Genomic DNA, 25249 nt, shown 5'->3' on the forward strand with positions numbered 1-25249 from the left:
CGAAAAACAACAAAAAGCTTCAATTCCAGTAACCATTGTAGTCCATCCAGGGCTGATTGTATAGAGCAGTTGATCTTAGATTAACATAAAAAATGAACTTGAATCAAGTTGAACACAAAAATCTGTGTTTTTCAGACATTAATCTTAGGTTGTATCACCGTGAACTAGGATCACCTTTGACTGTAAAAATGTCCTGGATCACATCAGGTTCAACTGCAATCATGTGGAATGAGAATTTCACTCTGCAGCGGAGTGTGCACTGATATGAAACTTCCTGGCAGATTAAAACTGTGTGCCGGACCGAGACTTGAACTCGAGGCCTTTGCCTTTCGCGCAAGTGCTCTACCACCTGAGCTACCCAAGCACGACTCGCACCCCGTCCTCACAACTTTACTTCTGCCATACCTCGTCTCCTACCTTCCAAACTTCACAGAAGTTCTCCCGCAAACCTTGCAGAACTAGCACTCCTGGAAGAAAGGATATTGCGGAGACGTGGAGTCAGAGTCTTGGTCTGGCACGCAGGTTTAACCAGCCAGGAAATTTCATGTAAGTGCACACTCTGCTGTAGTATGAAATTCTCATTCTGGATACATCCCCCAGGATGTGGCTAAGCCATGTCTCTGCATTATCCTTTCTTCCAAGAGTGCTAGTTCTGCATGGTTCACAGGAGAGATTCTGTGACGTTTGGAAGGTAGGAGACGAGGTACTGGCAGAAGTAAAGCTGTGAGGAAAGGGCGTGAGTCGTGCTTGGGTAGCTCAGGTAGTTGAGCACTTGCCCGTGGAAGGTACAGGTCCCGAGTTCATGTCTCAGTCTGGCACGCAGTCTTAATCTACCAGGAAGTTTCATATTTGCGATCATATATTCACAACAAAGTGACACTATAAAACAGTGGATTTAGTTTTGCACACTAACAAGTTGGAAATAATAAAAGAGGCATTGTTGAAACAAAAATAATCAAATAAATATGTGAATATATCACTCCCACACAACTGAAGTTCAAAATAATCTTTGTGATCTGTAAGATTACATTAAGTAAATTATTGGCAATGTAAGAACAAGTGCAGATAATAATTCTTGGAGAAAACTGATAATTCATGTAATTAGCACAGACAGTTAGTGGCAGAGTAAGAAAGTGAAATTAGAACTATTTGCAGTGAACTGACAGAAGCCAGTAACGATTGAACATGTCTTACAAAAATGCTATCTAGTTTCAAATAGCAGTCTGCTATAACAAGTGCGTGCACATTGATAAACAGGAATAGTAAGCAAATGTACATGTTGTTGTTGTGGTCTTCAGTCCTGAGACTGGTTTGATGCAGCTCTCCATGCTACTCTATCCTGTGCAAGCTTCTTCATCTCCCAGTACCTACTGCAACCTACATCCTCCTGAATCTGTTTAGTGTATTCATCTCTTGGTCTCCCTCTACGATTTTTACCCTCTACGCTGCCCTCCAATACTAAATTGGTGATCCCTTGATGTCTGAGAACATGTCCTACCAACCGATCCCTTCTTCTAGTCAAGTTGTGCCACAAACTTCTCTTCTCCCCAATTCTATTCAATACCTCCTCATCAGTTACGTGATCTACCCATCTAATCTTCAGCATTCTTCTGTAGCACCACATTTCGAAAGCTTATATTCTCTTCTTGTCTAAGCTATTTATCGTCCACCTGTCACTTCCATACATGGCTACACTCCATACAAATACTTTCAGAAACGACTTCCTGACACTTAAATCAATACTCGATGTTAACAAATTTCTCTTCTTAAGAAACGCTTTCCTTGCCATTGCCAGTCTACATTTTATATCCTCTCTACTTCAACCATCATCAATTATTTTGCTCCCCAAATAGCAAAAATCCTTTACTACTTTAAGTGTGTCATTTCCTAATCTAATTCCCTCAACATCACCTGACTTAATTCGACTACATTCCATTATCCTCGTTTTGCTTTTGTTCATGTTCATCTTATACACTCCTTTCAAGACACTGTCCATTCCGTTCAACTGCTCTTCCAAGTCCTTTGCTGTCTCTGACAGAATTACAATGTCATCGGCGAACCTCAAAGTTTTTATTTCTTCTCCACAGATTTTAATACCTACTCCGAACTTTTCTTTTGTTTTCCTTTATTGCTTGCTCAATATACAGATTGAATAACATCGGGGATAGGCTACAACCCTGTCTCACTCCCTTCCCAACCACTGCTTCCCTTTCATACCCCTCGACTCTTATAACTGCCATCTGCTTTCTGTACAAATTGTAAATAGCCTTTCGCTCTCTGTATTTTATCCCTGCCACCTTCAGAATTTGAAAGAGAGTATTCCAATCAACATTGTCAAAAGCTTTCTCTAAGTCTACAAATGCTAGAAACGTAGGTTTGTCTTTCCTTAATCTTTCTTCTAAGATAAGTCGTAGGGTCAGTATTGCCTCACGTGTTCCAACATTTCTACGGAATCCAAACTGATCTTCCCCGAGGTCGGCTTCTATCAGTTTTTCCATTCGTCTGTAAAGAATTCACGTTAGTATTTTGTAGCTTTGACTTATTAAACTGATAGTTCGGTAATTTTCACATCTGTCAACGCCTGCTTTTGTTGGGATTGGGATTATTATGTTCTTCTTGAAGTCAGAGGGTATTTCGCCTGTCTCATACATCGTGCTCACCAGATGGTAGAGTTTTGTCAGGACTGGCACTCCCAAGGTTGTTAGTAGTTCTAATGGAATGTTGTCTACTCCAGGGGCCTTGTTTTGACTCAGGTCTTTCAGTGCTCTGTCAAACTCTTCACGCAATATCATATCTCCCATTTCATCTACATCCTCTTCCATTTCCATAATATTCCCCTCAAGTACATCGCCCTTGTATGGGCCCTCTATATACTCCTTCCACCTTTCTGCTTTCCCTTCTTTGCTTAGAACTGGGTTTCCCTCAAAGCTCTTGATATTCATGCAAGTGGTTCTCCTTTCTCCAAAAGTCTCTTTAATTTTCCTGTAGGCAGTATCTATCTTACTCCTAGTGAGATAAGCCTCTACATCCTTACATTTGTCCTCTAGCCATCCCTGCTTAGCCATTTTGCACTTCCTGTCGATCTCATTTTTGAGACGTTTGTATTCCTTTTTGCCTGCTTCATTTACTGCATTTTTATATTTTCTCCTTTCATCAATTAAATTCAATATTTCTACTGTTACCCAAGGGTTTCTACTAGCCCTCGTCTTTTTACCTATTTGATTCTCTGCTGCCTTCACTACTTCATCCATCAAAGCTACCCATTCTTCTTCTACTGTATTTCTTTCCCCCATTCCTGTCAATTGTTCCCTTATGCTCTCCCTGAAACTCTGTACAACCTCTGGTTCTTTCAGTTTATCCAGGTCCCATCTCCTTAAATTCCCACCTTTTTGCAGTTTCTTCAGTTTTAATCTACAGTTCATAACCAATAGATTGTGGTCAGAGTCCACATCTGCCCCTGGAAATGTCTTACAATTTAAAACCTGGTTCCTAAATCTCTGTCTTACCATTATATAATCTATCTGTATCTCCAGGGTTCTTCCATGTATACAACCCTCTTTGATGATTCTTAAACCAAGTATTACCTATGATTAAGTTATGCTCTGCGCAAAATTCTACCAGGCGGCTTCCTTTTTCATTTCTTAGCCCCAACCCATATTCACCTACTGTTTCCTTTTCTCCCTTTTCCTACTGACGAATTTCAGTCCCCCATGACTATTAAATTTTCGTCTCCTTTCACTACCTGAATAATTTCTTTTATCTCATCATACATTTCATCAATTTCTTCGTCATCTGCAGAGCTAGTTGGCATATAAACTTGTACTACTGTAGTAGGTGTGGGCTTCGTGTCTATCTTGGCCACAATAATGTGTTCACTATGCTGTTTGTAGTAGCTTACCCGTACACCTATTTTTTTATTCATTATTAAACCTACTCCTGCATTTGATTTTGAATTTATAACCCTGTATTCATCTGACCAGAAGTCTTGTTCCTCCTGCCACCGAACTTCACTAATTCCCACTATATCTAACTTTAACCTATCCATTTCCCTTTTTAAATTTTCTAACCTACCTGCCCGATTAAGGGATCTGACATTCCACGCTCCGATCCGTAGAACACCAGTTTTCTTTCTCCTGATAACAACGTCCTCTTGAGTAGTCCCCGCCTGGAGATCCGAATGGGGGACTATTTTACCTCCGGAATATTTTACCCAAGAGGACGTCATCATCATTTAATCATACAGTAAAGCTGCATGCCCTCGGGAATAATTACGGCTGTAGTTTCCCCTTGCTTTCAGCCGTTTGCAGTACCAAAACAGCAAGGCCATTTTGGTTAGTGTTACAAGGCCAGATCAGTCAGTCATCCAGACTGTTACCCCTGCAACTACTGAAAAGGCTGTTGCCCCTCTTCAGGAACCACACTTTTGTCTGGCCTCTCAACAGATACCCCTCTGTTGTGGTTGCACCTACAGTACGGCTATCTGTATCGTTGAGGCACGCAAGCCTCCCCACCAACAGCAAGGTCCATGGTTCATGGAGGGGGAGGCAAATTTACATAGCAAAGTGATATTTATCAGCCAAATGATTAGCAAATATGGGTTCAGTATCTTAATGGTTGCATGATGGAGTAAAGTTAGCAGTTCGATTCCTGGTTGGTTATAGATCCGTCCCTCCCTCCCTCCCTCGCCATTTAACCACCTCCATCACTTCTGGTTGTGTTTGTTAATGTGTAAACCAACCTTCGTGTTCATTTTGGTGAAGCTCTACCTATTCAGACAATGCAGATTTATTCTCCAGCTGCCCGCTGTTCATTAGTGTTGAAGAAAAATGGCTGTAAAACTTGTGAACTACTGACAGTTTTGTCATGTCTAAATCCATGGCAAATGATCTGTCTTATAGAAGTTTGGAAGTTAGGAAATGAGACACTGATAGTATCGGTATCTGAAGTAAGTGATCATTCGACATGGAAATTAATCTACTTTGCTTATTTTCATTCACTTATGCTGTACGGTATTATATTTTGGAATAACTCTTCCTATTTTAAAAGGATATTTTTGGCTCAGGTATGGGCTGTTCGGGCAGTAAGTGGTGTAAGTTCGCGAACCTCTTGTTGACCCCTGTTCAATAGTCTGGGTATTCTTGATATTGCCCCCCCCCCACCCACTCTCTCTCTCTCTCTCTCTCTCTCTCTCTCTCTCTCTCTCTCTCTCTCTCTCTCTCTCCCCGTCAGTCTTCGACTGGTTTGATGTGGCCTGCCACGAATTCCTCTCCTGTGCTAACCTCTTCATCTCAGAGTAGCATTTGCAACCTACGTCTTCAATTATTTGCTGGATATATTCCAATCTCTGTCTTCCTCTACAGTTTTTGCCCTCTACTGCTCCCTCTAGTACCATGGAAGTCATTCCCTCATGTCTTAACAGATGTCCTATCGTCCTGTACCTTTTCCTTATCAGTGTTTTTCACATGTTTCTTTCCCCTCCAGTTCTGCGCAGAACCTCCTCATTCCTTACCTTATCAGTCCACCTAATTTTCAACATTCGTCTATAGCACCACATCTCAAATGCTTCGATTCTCTTCTGTTCCAGTTTTCCCACAGTCCATGTTTCACTACTATACAGTGCTGTACTCCAGATGTACATTCTCAGCAATTCTTTCCTCAGATTAAGGCCGATATTTGATATTAGTAGACTTCTCTTGGCCAGGAATGTTCTTTTTGCCATTGCTAGTGTGCTTTTGATGTCTTAGAGTATTGTTCATCTGTATAGGACCCTTACCAGTTGGCTCTGATTCAAGAGATTGAGAAGGTCCAAAGAAGAGTGCCAAGACTCATGACTGGTACATTTAGCCATTGTTAGAGCTCATGCTGAGGCGTTCAGACAGTCGTTTTTCCCTTGCGCAATCTGCGAGTGGAACAAAGGGGGGGGGGGGGGGGGGGGGGGGGAATAACTTTGGCGTGAATTGTGCCCTCCGCCACACACCGCTTGGTGGTTAGCGGAGTATATATGTAGGTGTAGATGTCATCTTTGCTCCATCCATCATTAGTTATTTTACTGCCTAGGTAGTTCCTTAATTTCATCTACTTCGTGACCATCAAACCTGATGTTAAGTTTTTCACTGTTTTCATGTCTACTACTTCTCATTACCTTCGTCTTTCTCCGATTTACTTTCAAATACTCTGTACTCATTAGACTGTTCATTCCATTCAGCAGATCATGTAATTCTTCTTCACTTTCACTCGAGATAGTAATGTCATCAGCGAATTGTATCATTGATATCCTTTCACCTTGAATTTTAATTCCACTCCTGAACCATTCTTTTATTTCCATCATTGCTTCCTCAATGTACAGATTGAACAGTAGGGTCAAAAGGCTACATCCTTGACTTGCACCCTTTTTAATACAAGCACTTTGTTATTGGTAGTCCACTCTTATTATTCCCTCTTGGCTGTTGTACATACTGTATATGACCCGTCTCTCCCTATAGTTTGCGCCTACTTTTTTCAGAATTTTGAACATCTTTCACCATTTTACATTGTCAAACACTTTTTCCAGATCAACAGATCCTATGAACATGTCTTGATTTTTCTTTAGACTTACTTCCATTATTATTAACCGCAACATCAGAATTGCCTCTCTCGTGCCTTTACCTTTCCTAATGCCAAACTGATCATCATCTAGCGCATCCTCAATTTTCTTTTGCATTCTTCTGTATATTATTCTTGTAAGCAACTTGGATGCATGAGCTGTTAAGCTGATTGTGTGATAATTCTCACAGTTGTCAGCTCTTGCCCTCTTCGGAATTGTGCGGATAATGCTTTTCCGAAAGTCAGATGGTATGTTGCCAGACTCATACATTCTACACACCAGTGTGAATAGTCGTTTTGTTGCCAATTCCCCCAATGATTTTAGAAGTTCTGATGGAATGTTATCTATCCCTTCTGTCTTATCTGATCTTAAGTCCTCCAGAGCTCTTTTAAATTCTGATTCTAATTCTGGATCCCGTATCTCTTCTAAATCAACTCCTGTTTCTTCTTCGATCACATCAGATAAATTTTCCCCCTCATAGAGTCTTTCAATGTATTCTTTCCACCTATCCACTCTCTCCTCTTCATTTAACAGTGGAATTCTCATTGCACTCTTAATGTTATCGTCCTTTCTTTTAATGTCACCGAAGGTTGTTTTGACTTTCCTGTATGCTGAGTCTGTCCTTCCGACAATCATTTCTTTTCCGATGTCTTCACATTTTTCCTGTGGCCATTTCATCTTAGCTTCCCTGCACTTCCTATTTATTTCATTCCTCAGAGACTAGTATTTCTGTATTCCTGAGTTTCCCAGAACATATTTGTACTTCCTCCTTTCATCAGCCAATTGAAGTATTTCTTCTGTTACCCATGGTTTCTTCGCAGTTACCTTTTTTGTACCTATGTTTTCCTTCCCAACTTCTGTGATGGCCCTTTTTAGAAATGTTCATTCCTCTTCAACTGTACTGCCTACTGAGCTATTCCTTATTGCTGTATGTATAGCCTTAGAGAACTTCAGCTATATCTCGTCATTCCTTAGTACTTCCATATTCCACTTCTTTGCGTATTGATTCTTCCTGACTAATGTCTTAACTTCAGCCTACTCTTCATCACTACTATATTGTGATCTGAGTCTATATATGCTTCTGGGTATACCTTACAATCCAGTATATGATTTCGGAATCTCTGTCTGACCATGATGTAATCTAACTGAAATCTTCCCATACCACCCAGTCTTTTCCAAGTATATGTCCTCCTCTTGTGATTCTTGAACAGAATATTTGCTATTACTAGCTGAAACTTGTTACAGAACTCAATTAGTCTTTCTCCTCTCTCATTCCTTGTCCCAAGCCCATATTCTCCTGTAACCTTTTCTTCTACTCCTCTCCTTACAGCTGCATTCCAGTCCCCCATGACTATTAGATTTTCATTCCCCTTCACATACTGTACTACCCTTTCAATGTACTCATACACTTTCTCTCTCTCTTCATCTTCTGCTTGCGACGTCGGCATGTATACCTGAAATACCATTGTTGGTGTTGGTTTGCTGTCTACTCTGATACAAACAACCCTGTCACTGAACTGTTCACAGTAACACACTCTCTGCTCTACCTTTCTATTCATAATGAATCCTACTCCCGTTATACCATGTTCTACTGCTGTTGATATTACCCTATACTCACCTGACCAGAAATCCTTGTCTTCTCTCCACTTCACTTCACTGACCCCTACTATATCTAGATTGAGCGTTTGCATTTCTCTTTCCAGAGTTTCTAGTTTCCCTGCCACGTTCAAGCTTCTGACATTACATGCCCCGACTCGTAGAATGTTATCCTTTCATTGATTATTCAATCTTTTTCTCATGGTAACCTCCCCCTTTGGCAGTCCCCTTCCAGAGATCCGAATTGGGGACTATTCCAGAATATTTTGCCAATGGAGAGATTATAATGATACTTCTTCAATTACAGGCCACATGTCCTGTGGATACATGTTACATGTCTTTAATGCAGTGGTTTCTATTGCCTTCTGCATCCTCATGCCATTGATCATTGCTGATTCTTCCACCTTTAAGGACAGTTCCCCATCCCTAGGACAAGACAGTGCCCTGAACCTCTGTCCACTCTTGCACCCTCTTTGACAAGACTGTTGGCAGAATGAAAGTGACTTTTTATGCTGGAAGTCTTACGCTGCCAGTACTGATTATTAATCAAAATTTAAGCATTGGTAGGATTCGAACCCAGAACCGAAGATTTTTGATTATGAATCAAAGACGCTTCCCCTACATCATGGGTGCAAATTTTTCCTCTCAATATATATATTCTTCACTGTCATTTCTGTTAACAATATCAGCTTATTCCCAAGAATAAGCAGCTTTCACTCAGGTAATACTCGGCAGAAATCCAACCTGCATTTGGATCAGACTTCCTTAACTCTTGTGCAAAAAGGTGTGCAGTATACTGCTGCATCCATTTTCAATAAGCTACCACAAGAATTCAAAAATCTTTGCAGTAATCCACTCGCTTTCAAATTGAAACTGAAGAGTTTCTTCATGGGTCATTCCTTCTATTCTGTTGAGTAATTCCTTGAGAAATTAAGCTGATTTTTGTTATATTGTGGATTGCATTTATTTAACCATATGGCTTGACTTTTTTGGGTTCATAAACATTTTATTTTTATCTGTTATTACTTTTTGTTGTAATTTCATGTACTGACACATTTCATGACCTTTCAAATTGCTGCTTAATTTGGTCCTACAGAACTTGACGTGTAAATAAATAAATAAATAAAGTAAAGCTGTGAGGACAAGTCACAAGTCCTACTGGGGTAGCTCAGTTGGTAGAACACTTGCCTATGAAAGGCAAAGCTCCCACGTTCATGTCCCAGTCCCACACACAGTTTTAATCCAGGAAGTTTTTGATGTGTGCTATGTTTGTTTTTATTGTGTTCAGCAAACTTCTTAAACCATGACGCAGAGCAACTGCCTTTTACCATTTGCGTTCGCAGTCAAGTTAGCTGTGGCTCCTACAGGCCAGTGCCAGGTGGATGTAATTATCAGCTGCAGAATGATGTATTTTTGATGGTGTTAATTATAAAGATAATTATGACTGCACTGTGTTTTGAAACCGCACCACCTGAATACACCATATGCAGTTTTCCTAACGTTCTGGGCCATTGTGGTGAACAGCATTCTCTGTTCAAGAGCGTTAAGTGCTGAAAATTATTATTGTTTCGTTTTGTTAACTTTACAGATATCTGGCAATTTCAATGATTTTGGTCTTGAGGAAGTTTCTTGAAGCAGTTTGAGAAATTTCTTCCACTCATTTTCCTTCATCTTTACAACACAAAATCATAATGAATACTGTGTTTCTATAATGCATGATTTACAACTGCAGTTGAAGCATGATAATAATGTTGATAGCTATTTAAGGGTGTTGCCAACCATGTCTTATGCTGTTTCAGGTCAGCAGTGAACTTAATTCAGTTTTTCCTAATTCAATGTTACACAACATATTGAATTTGTTAACTGGGTTCATGTTCTGAACTGAGGTCAAAATTGATTTCCAGTCAGAGATGTTTGTACAGTTGGCTCATGGTGTAATAATTGCAACAGGTCTTGCCTGACCTCAGTCACCATAATTTCATGCCACTGTGGAACAATCAGTAAAACAACTATTTTGAATTTGGCAAAATGGTACATTTCATGGAGACTGCTTCTGCGAATAAGATTAATCATAAAGAAAGCTAGACACTGTTTAAAGAGGGAACTGGGTATACTCATTAAAAGTTGGATTTGATCACAGGAGACTTACGTCACTTACATCTCAAGATAAGCAATTAGTCTCCCTCCTATTTCACGAGAGTGGGCTGATGGCATACCACTTTGTTATTCTGCAACAGCAACAAACTTCTTTTAAATGTTCTGTTTTTAATTTAACAAATAACAATCCAGACAATGTGATGGAAGTTGTTTTAAGGCAGTGTTTGAATTTTACTCCTACACTGAAACCCACGCCATTGACATACACTCCTAGAAATTGAAATAAGAACACCGTGAATTCATTGTCCCAGGAAGGGGAAACTTTATTGACACATTCCTGGGGTCAGATACATCACATGATCACACTGACAGAACCACAGGCACATAGACACAGGCAACAGAGCATGCACAATGTCGGCTCTAGTACAGTGTATATCCACCTTTCGCAGCAATGCAGGCTGCTAGTCTCCCATGGAGACGATCGTAGAGATGCTGGATGTAGTCCTGTGGAACGGCTTGCCATGCCATTTCCACCTGGCGCCTCAGTTGGACCAGTGTTCGTGCTGGACGTGCAGACCGCGTGAGACGACACTTCATCCAGTCCCAAACATGCTCAATGGGGGACAGATCCGGAGATCTTGCTGGCCAGGGTAGTTGACTTACACCTTCTAGAGCATGTTGGGTGGCACGGGATACATGCGGACGTGCATTGTCCTGTTGGAACAGCAAGTTCCCTTGCCGGTCTAGGAATGGTAGAACGATGGGTTCGATGATGGTTTGGATGTACCGTGCACTATTCAGTGTCCCCTCGACGATCACCAGTGGTGTACGGCCAGTGTAGGAGATCGCTCCCCACACCATGATGCCGGGTGTTGGCCCTGTGTGCCTCGATCGTATGCAGTCCTGATTGTGGCGCTCACCTGCACGGCACCAAACACGCATACGACCATCATTGGCACCAAGGCAGAAGCGACTCTCATCGCTGAAGACGACACGTCTCCATTCGTCCCTCCATTCACGCCTGTCGCGACACCACTGGAGGCGGGCTGCACGATGTTGGGGCGTGAGCGGAAGACGGCCTAACGGTGTGCGGGACCGTAGCCCAGCTTCATGGAGACAGTTGCGAATGGTCCTCGCCGATACCCCAGGAGCAACAGTGTCCCTAATTTGCTGGGAAGTGGCGGTGCGGTCCCCTACGGCACTGCGTAGGATCCTACGGTCTTGGCGTGCATCCGTGCGTCGCTGCGGTCCGGTCCCAGGTCGACGGGCACGTGCACCTTCCGCCGACCACTGGTGACAACATCGATGTACTGTGGAGACCTCACGCCCCACGTGTTGAGCAATTCGGCGGTACGTCCACCCGGCCTCCCGCATGCCCACTATACGCCCTCGCTCAAAGTCCGTCAACTGCACATACGGTTCACGTCCACGCTGTCGCGGCATGCTACCAGTGTTAAAGACTGCGATGGAGCTCCGTATGCCACGGCAAACTGGCTGACACTGACCGCGGCGGTGCACAAATGCTGCGCAGCTAGCGCCATTCGACGGCCAACACCGCGGTTCCTGGTGTGTGCGCTGTGCCGTGCGTGTGATCATTGCTTGTACAGCCCTCTCGCAGTGTCCGGAGCAAGTATGGTGGGTCTGACACACCGGTGTCAATGTGTTCTTTTTTCCATTTCCAGGAGTGTATTTTATCAGAGAATGGAAGAATCTGTCAGAAAACTGCTGGTGATACTGCTGAGGAAATGCACCCTGATGCATGCCAAGCACTTATAAGATCCCAGCCACAAAAAAGCAATGTATTCTTGTCTGAGAGAGCTGCACTCTGTAATCTCTGAAATTATTCTCAGATGGTGGATCTTCCTGCAGATAAAGGTAATGATATGGCTTTGGTGTTAACAAAGAGAAGGTGGACAACCTACTCGATGAGTCAACATATCGTAATATCAACAAGGACAACACTGCCCATGTTCAAAGAAAAACCACTTTGCTCCTGAACTCCAGCTTTGTACCCAAGGAGGCTAACTACGGACTGAAGGGGCACAGCTCAGTACCTCCTGGATTATATGGCCTTCCCAAGGTCCACAAAGTTACACAGAAACAAAACACTGATTCAGAGGAAACTGGAAATCATAAACCACACCTGTAGCAGATTCTAAAAGTATTGACTTTCAGTCCAATAGTGGGTAAGACAGGAGCACCTGCTTATTGAATGACTAAATATTTAGCCCTGTTGTTGAGACCTTTTATGGGTAAATGTGATCATTGCCACCATGAGTACCCCTCTCTCACACCTGATGGTTGATTTATTTATGGAGCATTTTGAAGAAAAAGGACTTATCTACAGTTTTTAAAAGGGCTGTGTGCCAAAGGTATGGTGGTGACACATGTCCTCATTTGGACCTCAAAATGAGGATAAATTTATGGGGACTCTTGAGTGTATTTATTCAGTTGATGAAAAATAAGGTTTACCGTAGAATGGGAGTAGAATGGCTGTCTACCATTTTTGGATGTATTAGTTTGACATGAGGAGGATCATTCACTCCATGTTCACAACATCAGAAGAATCGTAGTTCTGAATCTTCACTGTGTGACATTTGGCACCTGACACCAATTTAATAATTAGTCATATAATTTGTAAGCACTGTGGATTTATTGACTAGGTGCTTACTAAACTGTATGTGTTGTTCCAATGGTCTTATCTGTGACCACTGCATAGTTTTATCTCTGGCAATGTGCATTTTACTGCACAGTATGTCATTGTATTGAGAGGTTCATGCATTTCAACATGTAAATAGACACGCTTGAGTACTCACCTTGAAGATGGCTGTACAATTAACAACCAAAATATCAGAAGACATACTTCTGTCCTGCATGCATGCCAGAAAGATGATTGAATAAAATGGTATTATTGTTTGATATGCTCTGCTGTGATGTGTCACAAATTAACTTAAATGAGCATGCTGACTCCAAATCTTACAGAGATAATATGGCCTGATATGTTACCAGCCCATCCTACTCCCCTCCTCTACCGTGCATGTTGTTGCCAAACTGCTTAGGAGAAAAACAATGTGCTGTTGGATAATGAGTGGCTCGCAGTTCAAAATATGAATGTGTTGCTGCTGGCACTTAACATGCATTTGTGTGATGGAAGAGGGGTAGGAGGTGGGGATCAGAAAGACCTGGATTTTAAGGGTTTGTGAAGCTCCGCATTGGTTTAGTTATCTTAACAACACTTGAAGCAGCTATGGACCATACTAAGCAATGTCACATACATCAACTACTACAGTGCTACAAACCTCCCCCATCCCTCTGAATTACTACATCTTTCCTCTGTATGTCATTGCATCACTTGCCACTCCATCTTCAGGTGGCCAATTATTGTCTTGTGCATTGACTGGAACATAGTGATATTGAAACCAGATCACAGTAAAATATGATATTGTAGTACCTGTGTTATTCCAGTTTATGATGCAATATCATATTTATGTGCTGACACTGGGCGAATGACTTTCAAGTAAAACGTCTCCCCTGTATGGGAATATGCATAATGGATGTAGGAATGCAGGTTGTAAATACATTGTTGATATATTGAAGTTTGGGTCTAGCTATGAGTCATGCTCAGATAGCGAAATGGTAAGGTGACCACTCATGATAAGCGTTAGAGTCCCAGTCCAACACAAATTTTCATTGTCGTCATTCCATTACATGGCTGATGGTCGTCCATATTCAAAACTGCAAATACATTTCATGTACACAGTAAAATATGTCATCCATGAACCAAGATAAGTAAATGGAATTTTTTGAACCTTCTTCTAGACAAGCTGTGCCATAAATTTCTTTTCCCCCAAATTCCATCCAGTACCTCCTCGTTAGTTATCTAATACACCATTCTTATCTTCTGCAGCACCATATTTCCAAAGCTTCTATTCTTTTCTTGTCTGAACTGTGTATTTTCCATGTTTCACTTCCATACAAGGGATCCAGAAAAATATCTTCAGTAAAGACTTCCTAGCATTCGAATTTTTACTTTGATGTTAAAAAATTTCTCTTTTACAGAAACTGATTGTTTGCTATTGCCAGTTTGCATTTTATATCCTCTCTACTTTGCCCATTGTCACTTATTTTGTTGCGTAGATAGCAAAATATATCTATTACTTTTAGTGTCTCATTTTGTAATCTAATTCCCTCAACATAACCTGCTTTAATTTGAGTACATTCCATTATTCTTTTTATACTTTTGCTTGTGTTCTTCTTTCAACCTCTTTTTGAGGCATTGTCCATTACATTTAGTTGATCTTCCAAGTCTTTTGTCACTACTGACTGAGTTACAGTGTCATCGGAATATCTCAGAGTTTTTATTTCTTGTCCTCCAACTTTAACCTTTCCAAATTTGTTATTGACTTTCTTCACATCTTGCTTAAAATACACATTGAATCACATGGGGGGATAATCTTCAACCATGTCTCACTCCCTTCTCAATGACTGCTTTCCTTTCATGTCCTTCTCCAGAAGTTTTGAATTAGTATCCCAACTTTCAGCCTAAACTTGCTAAGAAATTTAATATATTAATTGAGTAGTCTAGGAAGTTATTCTTGTTTTAACTTAGACTAAAGCTAAAATTTCTTTGCCATAAGTGAGAAGTGTATGACGTGCCGTAGGATTGTTAGTTCCAGAGTGTGGTGTGAGGGATGTTGCAATTTCTTTCATGTGGGTGACTGTAGCAGTGTGGGAATTGGGGAAATAAACAAGGCTCATTGGTTGTGTAGGGTATGCTGTAGAGATAGGAAGGTAGTGGAACAGGAGGAGAAGGTTGCTGCCCTTCAGGCAGAACTAGATAAAGTGAAACAAGATCTGGAAAGGTTAAGGGGGAGAAGGGAAAAGAGACATAGGAAGTGACAAGGAATAGGACTTTCTCGGACAGTGTTGTTGTGAATGTGGAAAATCGGTTTGATCTGTTGTCACTATTGAAAACTGTTGTGCCACCAATAGATGTAGCAGTAGACAGGACACAACAAACTTTCAAAAAGTGTTTGAAAAGTAAGAAATCAGAAAAAGTTGTTTTCAGCTAAAGCATTGTTTAAACAGAGTTTGAAAGACTTTTTGATAGTCAACTCCTCCTACTCTATAGATGAATATCTTAACAGAGACTGTTAAGCCAGCTTAAGTAAAAATGTCTGTTAGATTTCAGATTTGACAACACTTGGTCACAACAGTCAAGATTAGGTATTTTGTGTATGATAAAGTTATTAATAGTGCGTAACATTGTTTCATTATGACAGTGTGTTAATTCTGTAAGTATTAGCCGTTCCAGTTTACCGCATTGTATTCACCTGTATCGACTATCTCCTGACAAATGATCAGGGTAGTAAGTATTATATTCAAATGTTTTATGTTCTTATGTTATACTTTCTGGCGTGTTCCATGCCCATGAGAATCATCTCATTTTTTGGGTCTATGGAACAAAAACTGAATCTAATCTAATCTAATCTAATCTATCTTGAAGATGTTTTTAATGTGCAGTATGCTTAAGACAGGGAGAACCAAAAATGACAACAGGTTCACCAAACTGAATGTCGTGCTGAGATTCTATGCAGCATTTGCATAGACTGTTGTTAATTTAACCCCTGATGTTTTAATATGGTCGCTGCCTCTAGGCTACCACAATATTCATGTGAAAAGTCTTGAGTTGGAATGCAGTGGCAAGGATGGGCAGACAGTTCTAGAATTTGCAGAGACTATTCGTACCCTGCTGATTCATAATGTCAGACTGCCACTGCATTAGATCATAGCCCAGACTTAATTGCTGCCTGTGAAAGAATTCCTCAACAGTGGTTGAATGGAATCAACACCCCTGCACCCCACACAACAAAGACCTATACCTATTATACTCCAAGTAATCACAGCAAAAAATGTCTCAGTACCTGCCTTGTTTGGAATATGAAGTATTACATTCTTCTTGAAGTCTGAGGGTATTTTGTAACTCGTACATCTTGCTTACCAGATGGAATAGTTTTGTAGTTTTGTAATGGCTGGCCCTCCCAAGGACCTCAATAGTTCTGAGAGATTATCATGTAGTCCAGTGTCAAGCTTCTCCTTCTTGTTTAGTAGTGGCTTGCCTTCGAGCTCTTGATATTCACACAGTCGCTTCTCTTTTCACTAGAGGTCTCTTTAACTTTCCTTTTTTTCCCATCCATTGGGAGGGGATAACAGAACAGAGGGAGAGGCTGTGGAGAAGATAGTGTGGGTACTGATGGTTACCAGAGATTGAGGCTAGGAGGATAATGGGAATGAAGGATCCACATAATTCAGAAATGCTGGTGCTGGGGGGAGGGGGGGGGGGACCAGATGGCGTGGCACAGCATGTGAAGTAGTCACTGAAAATGAACATGCTGTGCTCATCAGCATGTTCCAGGACTGGGTGGATAACTCTGCTGTTGGCCATATTTTGATGGTGACATTGAGTGGACAGTTGGATGGTGGTCATGCCCACATAAAATGTTGTGCAGAAGAGTCGGGAGGGACACGGCTGCTTTCACAGGTGGTTCTGCCTCTGATGGGTTAGGATGTGCTGGGTCGGTGAATTCAACAGGGCTTCCACCTGGGTCTTCCACAAATATGTGACCTGTGTGGCAAGGGTTTGAGAGTGGATGTGACATAGGTATGGACCAGCGCATTGTATATGTTGGGTGGGCATCAAAATACCATACCACTTTTGGAGAGGTAGGTAGGATGCCCCTCATTTCTGGGCACCGTGATAGATAATCGAAGGCTTGGTGAAAGGTATGGTCCAGTTGTTCCAGTCCAGGGATGATATTGGCTGATGAAGGGGATGCTCCTTTGCAGCTGGTGCTTGGGCATGGTGGGAGGATTTGGAGTGTGTGAAGATAAGAAGCAGGAAATCTGTTTGTTGACTATGGTTGGGGACCAGTGCCTGTCTGTGAATCCCTTCGGCATGCTGGGCAAGGAAGTTCTTGTCTACATGTGACCCAACTATTTGTGAGTGATTTTTTTTTAATTTTTTTATGTGGAGAGCATGATATAGGCAGAAGTGTAGATGGAGCCATCATATATGTTAAGGTCTACATCTAGGAAGGACCATGTGAAACAAATGGAAGAGATGGTGTTGAGGCTGTGTGGAAGAGTAAGCACATGATGTCTTGGCTGTGGGTCCAGATATTGTGTGTGTGTGTGTGTGTGTGTGTGTGTGTGTGTGTGTGTGCGCGCGCGTGTGCGCGCACTCTAGCTCAAAAAAGGATTATTCTGAAACTCAGCAAAGTTTTCATCTTATTGTGTGCCTATCAACAACTTGGTGCCTCTATTATTGGGTGATTTGTTACCTCTACTCCTAAATTATTTATGTTCTGCTAGAACTTTCTGTACTAAATTCAATATACTGTATGTTCTCCAAGAATTTCAGCTGGGGGCTGATGTTTTTGCTTATTTTATCCTCTGCTGCCTTCACTATTTCATCTCTCAAAGCTACTCATTCATATTGTGTTGTATTCTTTTTTCCTTTTACAATTAATTGTTGTGTAATTTTCTTTTTGGAACTCTCAACTTGCTCTACATTATCCAGGTCCCATCTCCTCAGTTTCAGACTAGTCTACAATTTCTTCAGATTTAATCTGCAGCACACAACTAAGAAATTATGGTCAGAGTCCATATGTGGCCTCAGAAATGTTTTACATTTTAAAATGTATTAAAATTTCTGTCTTATCATTATGTAAGCTATCTGAAAACTTCTAGTGTCTCTAGTTGTTTCTCTCTTTCTTAAAGCAAGTATTTGCAGTGATTAAATTGTTTTTTGTGCAAAATTCTGCCAGGCTGCTTATCATTTCATTCCTTTCCACCAGTTCACATTCTCCTGCTATTTTTCGTACTCTTCCTTTTCCTACCATCGAATTCCAATCCCCCATCAGAATTAAATTTTCCTATCTATTAACTGTCAGAAATAGTACTTTCATCTCATAACAGGTTATTTTAATATCTTCTCCATCTATGGACACAAGCATACAAGCTTAGGCTTAGTGATGGTAAGGGCTCTGTATGAATCTTTACTACAATAATGCATTCACTTTACTGTTGATTTGGTATCTATAACTGTGTACCCACAAGACCAGTAGTCCTGGCACTAATTTGAGTAATATGTAGAGGGATATTCAGAAAAGCGCATGACGTATGTTGAGATGAATCACTTTTTTTCTTGGCTCCTACTGTGTGTGTGTTCACTAATGTTTTGAGCAGTGGTGGAGCAAATTTTATGACATAACTATTTACAGAATTAAAAATCTCAGTAAGCTAATTACATGGTTTACAGGTCCCTCCAGGTTCTCACCATTCCTTGTAACCAGCACCCGAGTTACAGTATGTATCAGAATCCTACACACACAAACCGATAGCTTCTCAAACTCTTAAATCATCACCCAAGCCAGAAAGGGGAATGATTAAAATGCTAGTACTGCTCACAAGGCGAGGTGAGGTGCAGCACCTCAAACATGATATGCAATGACTGTAAGATGTTCTGAGGTGCAATGGAATCTCTACCAGTTGCATAAGAAGTGTCATGGACCTAACACTCAGCAAAGTGAGACATCAGAAGAATTATTGTCAGGTATGGCCTTTCTGCCTTACATCCCAAGGGTGACATACAGAATTAGCTGTACGTTGTGCAGACATGCTGTAAAAGCTATTTACAAACTGACAAAAGAGATCAAAAAGTGTCGTAGACCTGGCGAAGGACAAAAGGAACCTACTCACAATGTCGGGAATATACTACGTACCATGTACATGAGGGAAAGTCTACATTGGATGATCCATCAATACCAGGATATCAAACGTAAACAGTTTTGCTGACTGAGACAGGTGGAGAAATCATCCACAACAGTGCACACAGTGTCGTAAATGTTAGACAGTTTTGCCACTTGTGACTCTACTTTATAATACTTGCACAATAACCACAAGTTTCAAATATGCAAAATCCAATACATAACTGCAAATATGAAAATGACAGATGATAAATACACTCGCAAAAGCTTTTGCATTTTGTTACTCTACACTGGAGTGGAAGGGGTTTCTGGTTGAATAACTTCTAATGATTGTTTTTCTCATTTCTTAAAAAAAAAAAAAAATCTCCTGCTATAACCATTCAAAAAAAAAAAAAAAAAAACTTCATGAGAGAACTTGACTCACTTTTCCTTTCTTTATAATCATCTGCAAAATGTGCTAGTCTGCACACTTCTTAAGAAACATATCATATAAAAGTAAAATGCCAAAGACTCTTCATCCAAAAGAAAATGCAGCTCTTACGTTTGTGGGACAAGAAAGTCACAGAAGGACGTATACAGTAATCACCAAAGGCTGATGTGTCATCTCACCAGAGTAAAATTTCATGGTCTGTAGACAGCGTCTTATTTGGCTTGATACAGGTACCCCACAGCTACACCGCTGGTTTCACATTCTAATGCCTATTGTTCCAGGAACTACTGAGCAATTTAAAATTGTCACCTGAACGAAGTCTGAAACCCAATACCTTGTCTTTCACAGGCAATTCTTTTACTGACTGAGCTATCTGGGCATGACCCAAGATCTGCTCTGACAGATTAATTACCAACAGTACCTCTCTCGTACTTTCCAAACTTCATGGAAGTTCTTCTAAATACATTGCTGTAGATAGGCTTACTTTGTGACCTATGGTCGCTTGGCACTGCACTTTTTCAATTTCTCAAAACAAAGGTGGAGTTTTCACTGCCATTACATAATGGCAAGTAAAACACTGCCTATGTTTTGAAAAATTGAAAAAGTTCTGTGCCAAGCGACCACAGGTCGTAATGGCAGCAAAAACTCTGCCTATGTTTTGAGAAATCAAAAAAGTTCAGTGCTAAGCAACCATATGTCACGAAGTAAGCCTTTTTACTTCGCTAACAACACAGGAGAATGCACCACAACTTCAAAACTATGACAAGTTGTATATTGTGTAGCAGAATAGTTACTAAAACAAATGGACAATAACATCATGTAAGTTAAAAATAAAAATTAAACCCACTGATGATATCACAAACGTACTGAAACATGTATGGATGAAACAAAACAGAAAAAAAAGCTGTCTTGCATAAGGCGGAACTTCTCATCCCATTTTCATTGCAAGCACAGACACAAGAAGAAGAAATGCACCACTAGATGATTAAAAGAGTGCAAATTTTCTGAAGAGTTATTGTTCTCCCGGTTACAAATCGTCTCATCCAGTATGAATTGTGAGGGTATTAAAAAAAAAAAAAAAAAAAAAAAAAAATAGGGGTAGGATGTAAAACCTGTCCCGAATATAGTTTTATGGCATCCATTATAAAATATACATGTTTGAATTCCATGGAACGAAATTCAGTGAGATGCAATAGAAGGGGCTTGGCGCTGCACTTTCGCACACCTAAGACAAAATAACATGTCCTCGAACATATATGTTTTATGTATCAGACACTTCAGAAAGATGTGTGCTACAAAATGAACATATTTTTGAAAAGTCCTACCTCAAACGCTCGCGGGAGGGGGTGGGGGCACTATGTGGTATTGCTCTGGTTCGAAAATATCGTAAATCCGAGGCCGATGTGCAGAGCAATCTGAGTTGTTGTGGGGAGGTGGGTAGTCTCCACCTGACCCGTGTTTACATTAAGTACTTTTGCTGTTTCCTCTTCATTTACTGCTCTGACGTCAAATAAAAACAGAACGGATTTCTGTGGCCAGTAGCTATCAAGTGAATTAAAATACATTCATATAATTACTGAAGGCTAAAATGTGTTATTAGTGTTAATCACCTTGCTGGACAGTGAAGTTTTTTTGTCAGTTTGCTACAGAAATTTGGCTTTTATTAATCATTTCCGCTGAGGAAGTCAATTTATTTGAAATGAAGTGTTTAATTCGACACTATTGGCTAGATTCAATTGTTCGCAGTATTTCAAGTGCACGTTTTCAGCTTCTAGTACGTATGGCATTATGCCATAATAAAGAACCAAACATGAGAGAATACAATACTGGTACTCCAAGAAAATTTACATGCCGGAAAGCACACTGAAAAACCTGCTTTATTGTCAAGGCCTAATTCATTGGGAATCTGGACATACAAATGTGGAATTTAAGCCAGATCATGCATTTTAGCTTGGTTCACAAAATTCCGATGCTTTTGGAGTAGCCTCTGATGTATTATTTCTTTTATGGCGTAATCTAAGCTCTTTTAATGTTTTACACGTACGAACAAACATACGAGCTTCCTACGTCATCGCAGCTGCGCAAGCCGAGTGACGCCTATCTGGTGCTCTGGCAACTGCTGGAACAAACCTGTTTCTAACAGATCACAGGGAAAATATTGCGAATGGTGGTTTGAAAAGCGTTACTTTCAAAGTAAATTTCCTTTTATGCAAGATGAACTATCTGCAAGAATGTATGAAGAATTTCTTAAATCACAGAGCGTTTGACTCTCATTTGCCGGCCACTGTGGCTGAGTGGTTCTAGGCGCTTCAGTCTGGAACCGTATCCACTATCATCAGCTGGCGAGATCACATGAGATGAGCTATGACTGACTTACAAAGGTGCATCACAATCCGGATTTTGATGCTTCGGAAAGTAACATGCGGTGTTTAGTGGAATTTGAATTTAAATAATACAAAAATATGCAGTGTACATGTTACTGCACATCAAAGATCTTTCCAAAACGTGTTTTTTCTGATGAGTTTCTTTTTCTAAAGTGCTGGGAAATTCTACACCGCTGCGTAAAACCATAACCATTCAAAGGATTGATAAGTTTTACAGTTCTGATGGAAAGTACACTGTCAAATAACACAAAAAAGTGTATTTTTACCCAGGAGGAAGTGTATCTTTAACCAGGAAAAATCTGGGAATTTTTTTTCCTTGTTCGTGTGTACGGCCTGAGTTTTAATCTGCCAGGAAGTTTCAACATTTGTAGTGGTTGAGGGGACCCTAAATATTGGATCAGTTGCAGCAAAAAGAATTCAGAATGAACATTTAGACTTCACTGAGCAATGTGCATATCTCATGCTGCATTTACTGTTAGAGCACTAGGAAACAGGGGGGGTCAGTTAATGGTGGAAAACTTGCACATATAACACTAAGGAAAGGAGAAATGACCACCTTGTTCTGACCACCATTCAGCTGGTTACTCAATACCTATTGACTGCTGAATATGTGACAAATTGCCTGCTCCACATAATTGACTTATGAATTTTGAAGCCTTCTTTTATCACACAATGACGACAATGCAGATTGCCTAAAGCAACTCAGTGATTTATGGATGTATACAGAATTGTGGAACCTAGGTTTCCTGAGCTGTGAGCTGGTCAGTGTTCCTAGTTTTCTGTTAGCATAAATTCTCTGTGCACTCCAGCAACCACAGAGATCGTAGCTTAACCACTTGAAACTCCAAATGCCAAAAATAGTTAAAAATATGCAAAACTTTTGTAATCAGTCAGCATCATGGTGAACTGCTCACCTAAATGTGTTGGGCCTATTCAGGCATGAGGGATTCTGTCTGTGTTCTGTTTGACGTATCTTTTAAAATCTGCAAGGAACGGAATTGTTGATCAAAGATAAAACTCTCCCCCAAGTCATTTCTTCACAGCAGGCTTCCTTGTAGAAGTGCTGGTCCAGCAATGTATGTAGAAGAACTTCCATGAAGTTTGGAAACTAGGAGAGAGAGGTACTGTTGGAAATTAAGCTGTGAGAGCAGATCGTGGGTCACGCCCAGATAGCTCAGTCAGTAAAAGAATTGCCCGTGAAAGACAAGGTATTGGGTTTCAGACTTGGTTCAGATGACAATTTTAAATTGCTTAGAAGTTTCTGGAAAAATAGGCATTGGTGTAGCTGTGGGGTACCTGCATCAAGCCAAATAAGATGCTGTCCACAGACCATGAAATTTTACTCTGGTGAGATGACACATCATCCTTTGGTGATTACTGTATACATGCTTCTGTAACTTTGTCTTGTCTCATAAACTTAAGAGCTGCATTTTCTTTTGGATGAAGAGTCTTTGGCATTTTACTTTTATATGATATATTTCTTAAGAAGTGTGTAGAATAGCACATTTTGCAGATAATTATAAAGAAAGGGAAAGTGAGTCAAGTTCTCTCATGAAGTTTTTTTGAATGGTTAGGGCAGGAGATTGTTATTCTCATTTCTTAAAAAAAATTCATTAGAACTTATTCAACCAGAAACCCCTTTCACTCCAGTGTTAAAAATTGGACAAAAGAAGACTCAGTGAATGCTGTGCAGAGGTACACCCTCAGTGCAGGCTCCACAAAACAGTTTATATCAAAAATCAAATACAGAAATGGCAACAACAACTTGCATATAAATGCTGTGAAACTTGGTGAAGCATCAGTTAATTTATTGCTATCACTGTAACATCAGAATGTGATACATAAGCAAGGAAAGGGGCTTGTGATTTATTCACTACTTTTGCATGGTCGACTTTTTAATATATATCATGTATTTTCTTGGAACCAGAATAAATTGTATCTATCAATATAAACTGATCTTTCAATTTCAGTGAGATATTTTAAATAAAAACTTGTTTTCTTTTACAGAAAGGACAAACATAGTGGTAATGAAACTAAAGATGAACTGGAAGAGGACAACTCACTGAGATCAGTCTCGTCAATTCTTGTTGACTTTTTCAGTTATGGAACCGCCAAAAATCTAGTAAATAGAATAACTTCAGAGTTGACAACAGAAAATGTTAGTAAAACAGTCTGTTTTATAACAGTGCTTTTAATAACTGTACTAGCAGGGCTTCTGCATTTAGTGAAGCTACTGGGATTTTTTTCTTTGAAATTCCTGCATCAGCTGACAATTCTTTTGCAAGTACTGACTCCTTATTTCTTAGGAATTTTGGATTTCTTAAGTAAGTGTGTTGGTGGTCTGTACATTTTGATAGCAATGATGTGGAGAGATAGGGGGGTACCTCAACATTCACGGATACAAACGTTCCCAATGCCGCTTCCAAAACAGAGACGGGTAAAACCCCTCCCACTCCAGTTTTAAAAATTGGATAAAATAAGACTCAACCACTGCTGTGCAGAGGTACACCCTCAATGCGGGCTCCAAAAAAACTAATAGGGCAATGAAATTTGCACCAGTTTTAAAGTTTTTAATCAAGAGGCAAGTGCCACTGTAAAATAATTTTTGTAATAAGTGTAAATATTTAATTTCTTACTCTTTTCTGCACATGCATCACATAGTGTAATCAATGATGAAATCAGTTTCTGATATCTGTGATACAAAAGATTTTTTATGAAGATTTCAAAATAAAATAACTACTTGAGATATTAAACACCTATGTTTTTTGTTATTGTTCTTTTCATCCTTGTGAACCTTATGGTTTCAGGAAGTAGGTATTAATAGTTGTGTTAGTGTGCATTTATTTTAATATTACTAAAAAGTCATTCTGTTTTTAAGATGTATTGTGCACTGAATACAATGAATTTACTCCACATGCAGGCACACATAGGTACTTAAGCTCTATCTGCAAGGTGCATTTAAAAAGATGGTATCATATAATACAGAAAATAGATGAACAAAATACCTGTACCTCCATTCATATTACTCTTTCTGTATCATTCACAAACTTTCTGTAAACTGTCAGTGAAGGCTGTCAAAATGTGACGCAGAAAACTGTGTTGCTACCATAACAGGTCATACTATTGCATCAACTATTGTGATAGGTTGCTGATAAGATGGAACTCAGTCATGTCAGTGGAATGCATAGCAAATGGAATTTTTGTCTTCTTCTGCTCACCAGCCAATGTGTGTGACACAACTTAGGAATAGATATTCAGCTTTCCTATCTCTTATGAACGGATGCAGAAACATTGCCCTTGCTAATCCATTATTCCCCTGATATTTAATGCTTCATGTTAAATGTTATTCTGTTTATTGATGATAATTGCAAACAGTTCAATGCTGGTCCAC

At 40.1% G+C, this 25249-nt stretch overlaps 1 protein-coding gene across 1 annotated transcript in view; it reads left to right on the plus strand.

Moving 5' to 3' along the window:
- The window catches only part of LOC126184793 (uncharacterized), a 75117-nt gene extending 50520 nt beyond the window's left edge, over positions 1–24597 (plus strand). The window contains exon 4 of the mRNA XM_049927372.1: positions 23866–24597. Coding sequence (XP_049783329.1) covers positions 23866–24322 — 457 coding nt within the window. The 3' untranslated portion in view covers positions 24323–24597. The remainder of the gene's footprint in view (positions 1–23865) is intronic.
- The last annotated feature ends 652 nt before the right edge of the window (positions 24598–25249 follow it).

This window comes from Schistocerca cancellata, chromosome 4, assembly GCF_023864275.1.
Source record: "Schistocerca cancellata isolate TAMUIC-IGC-003103 chromosome 4, iqSchCanc2.1, whole genome shotgun sequence".
Lineage (NCBI taxonomy): Eukaryota > Metazoa > Arthropoda > Insecta > Orthoptera > Acrididae > Schistocerca > Schistocerca cancellata.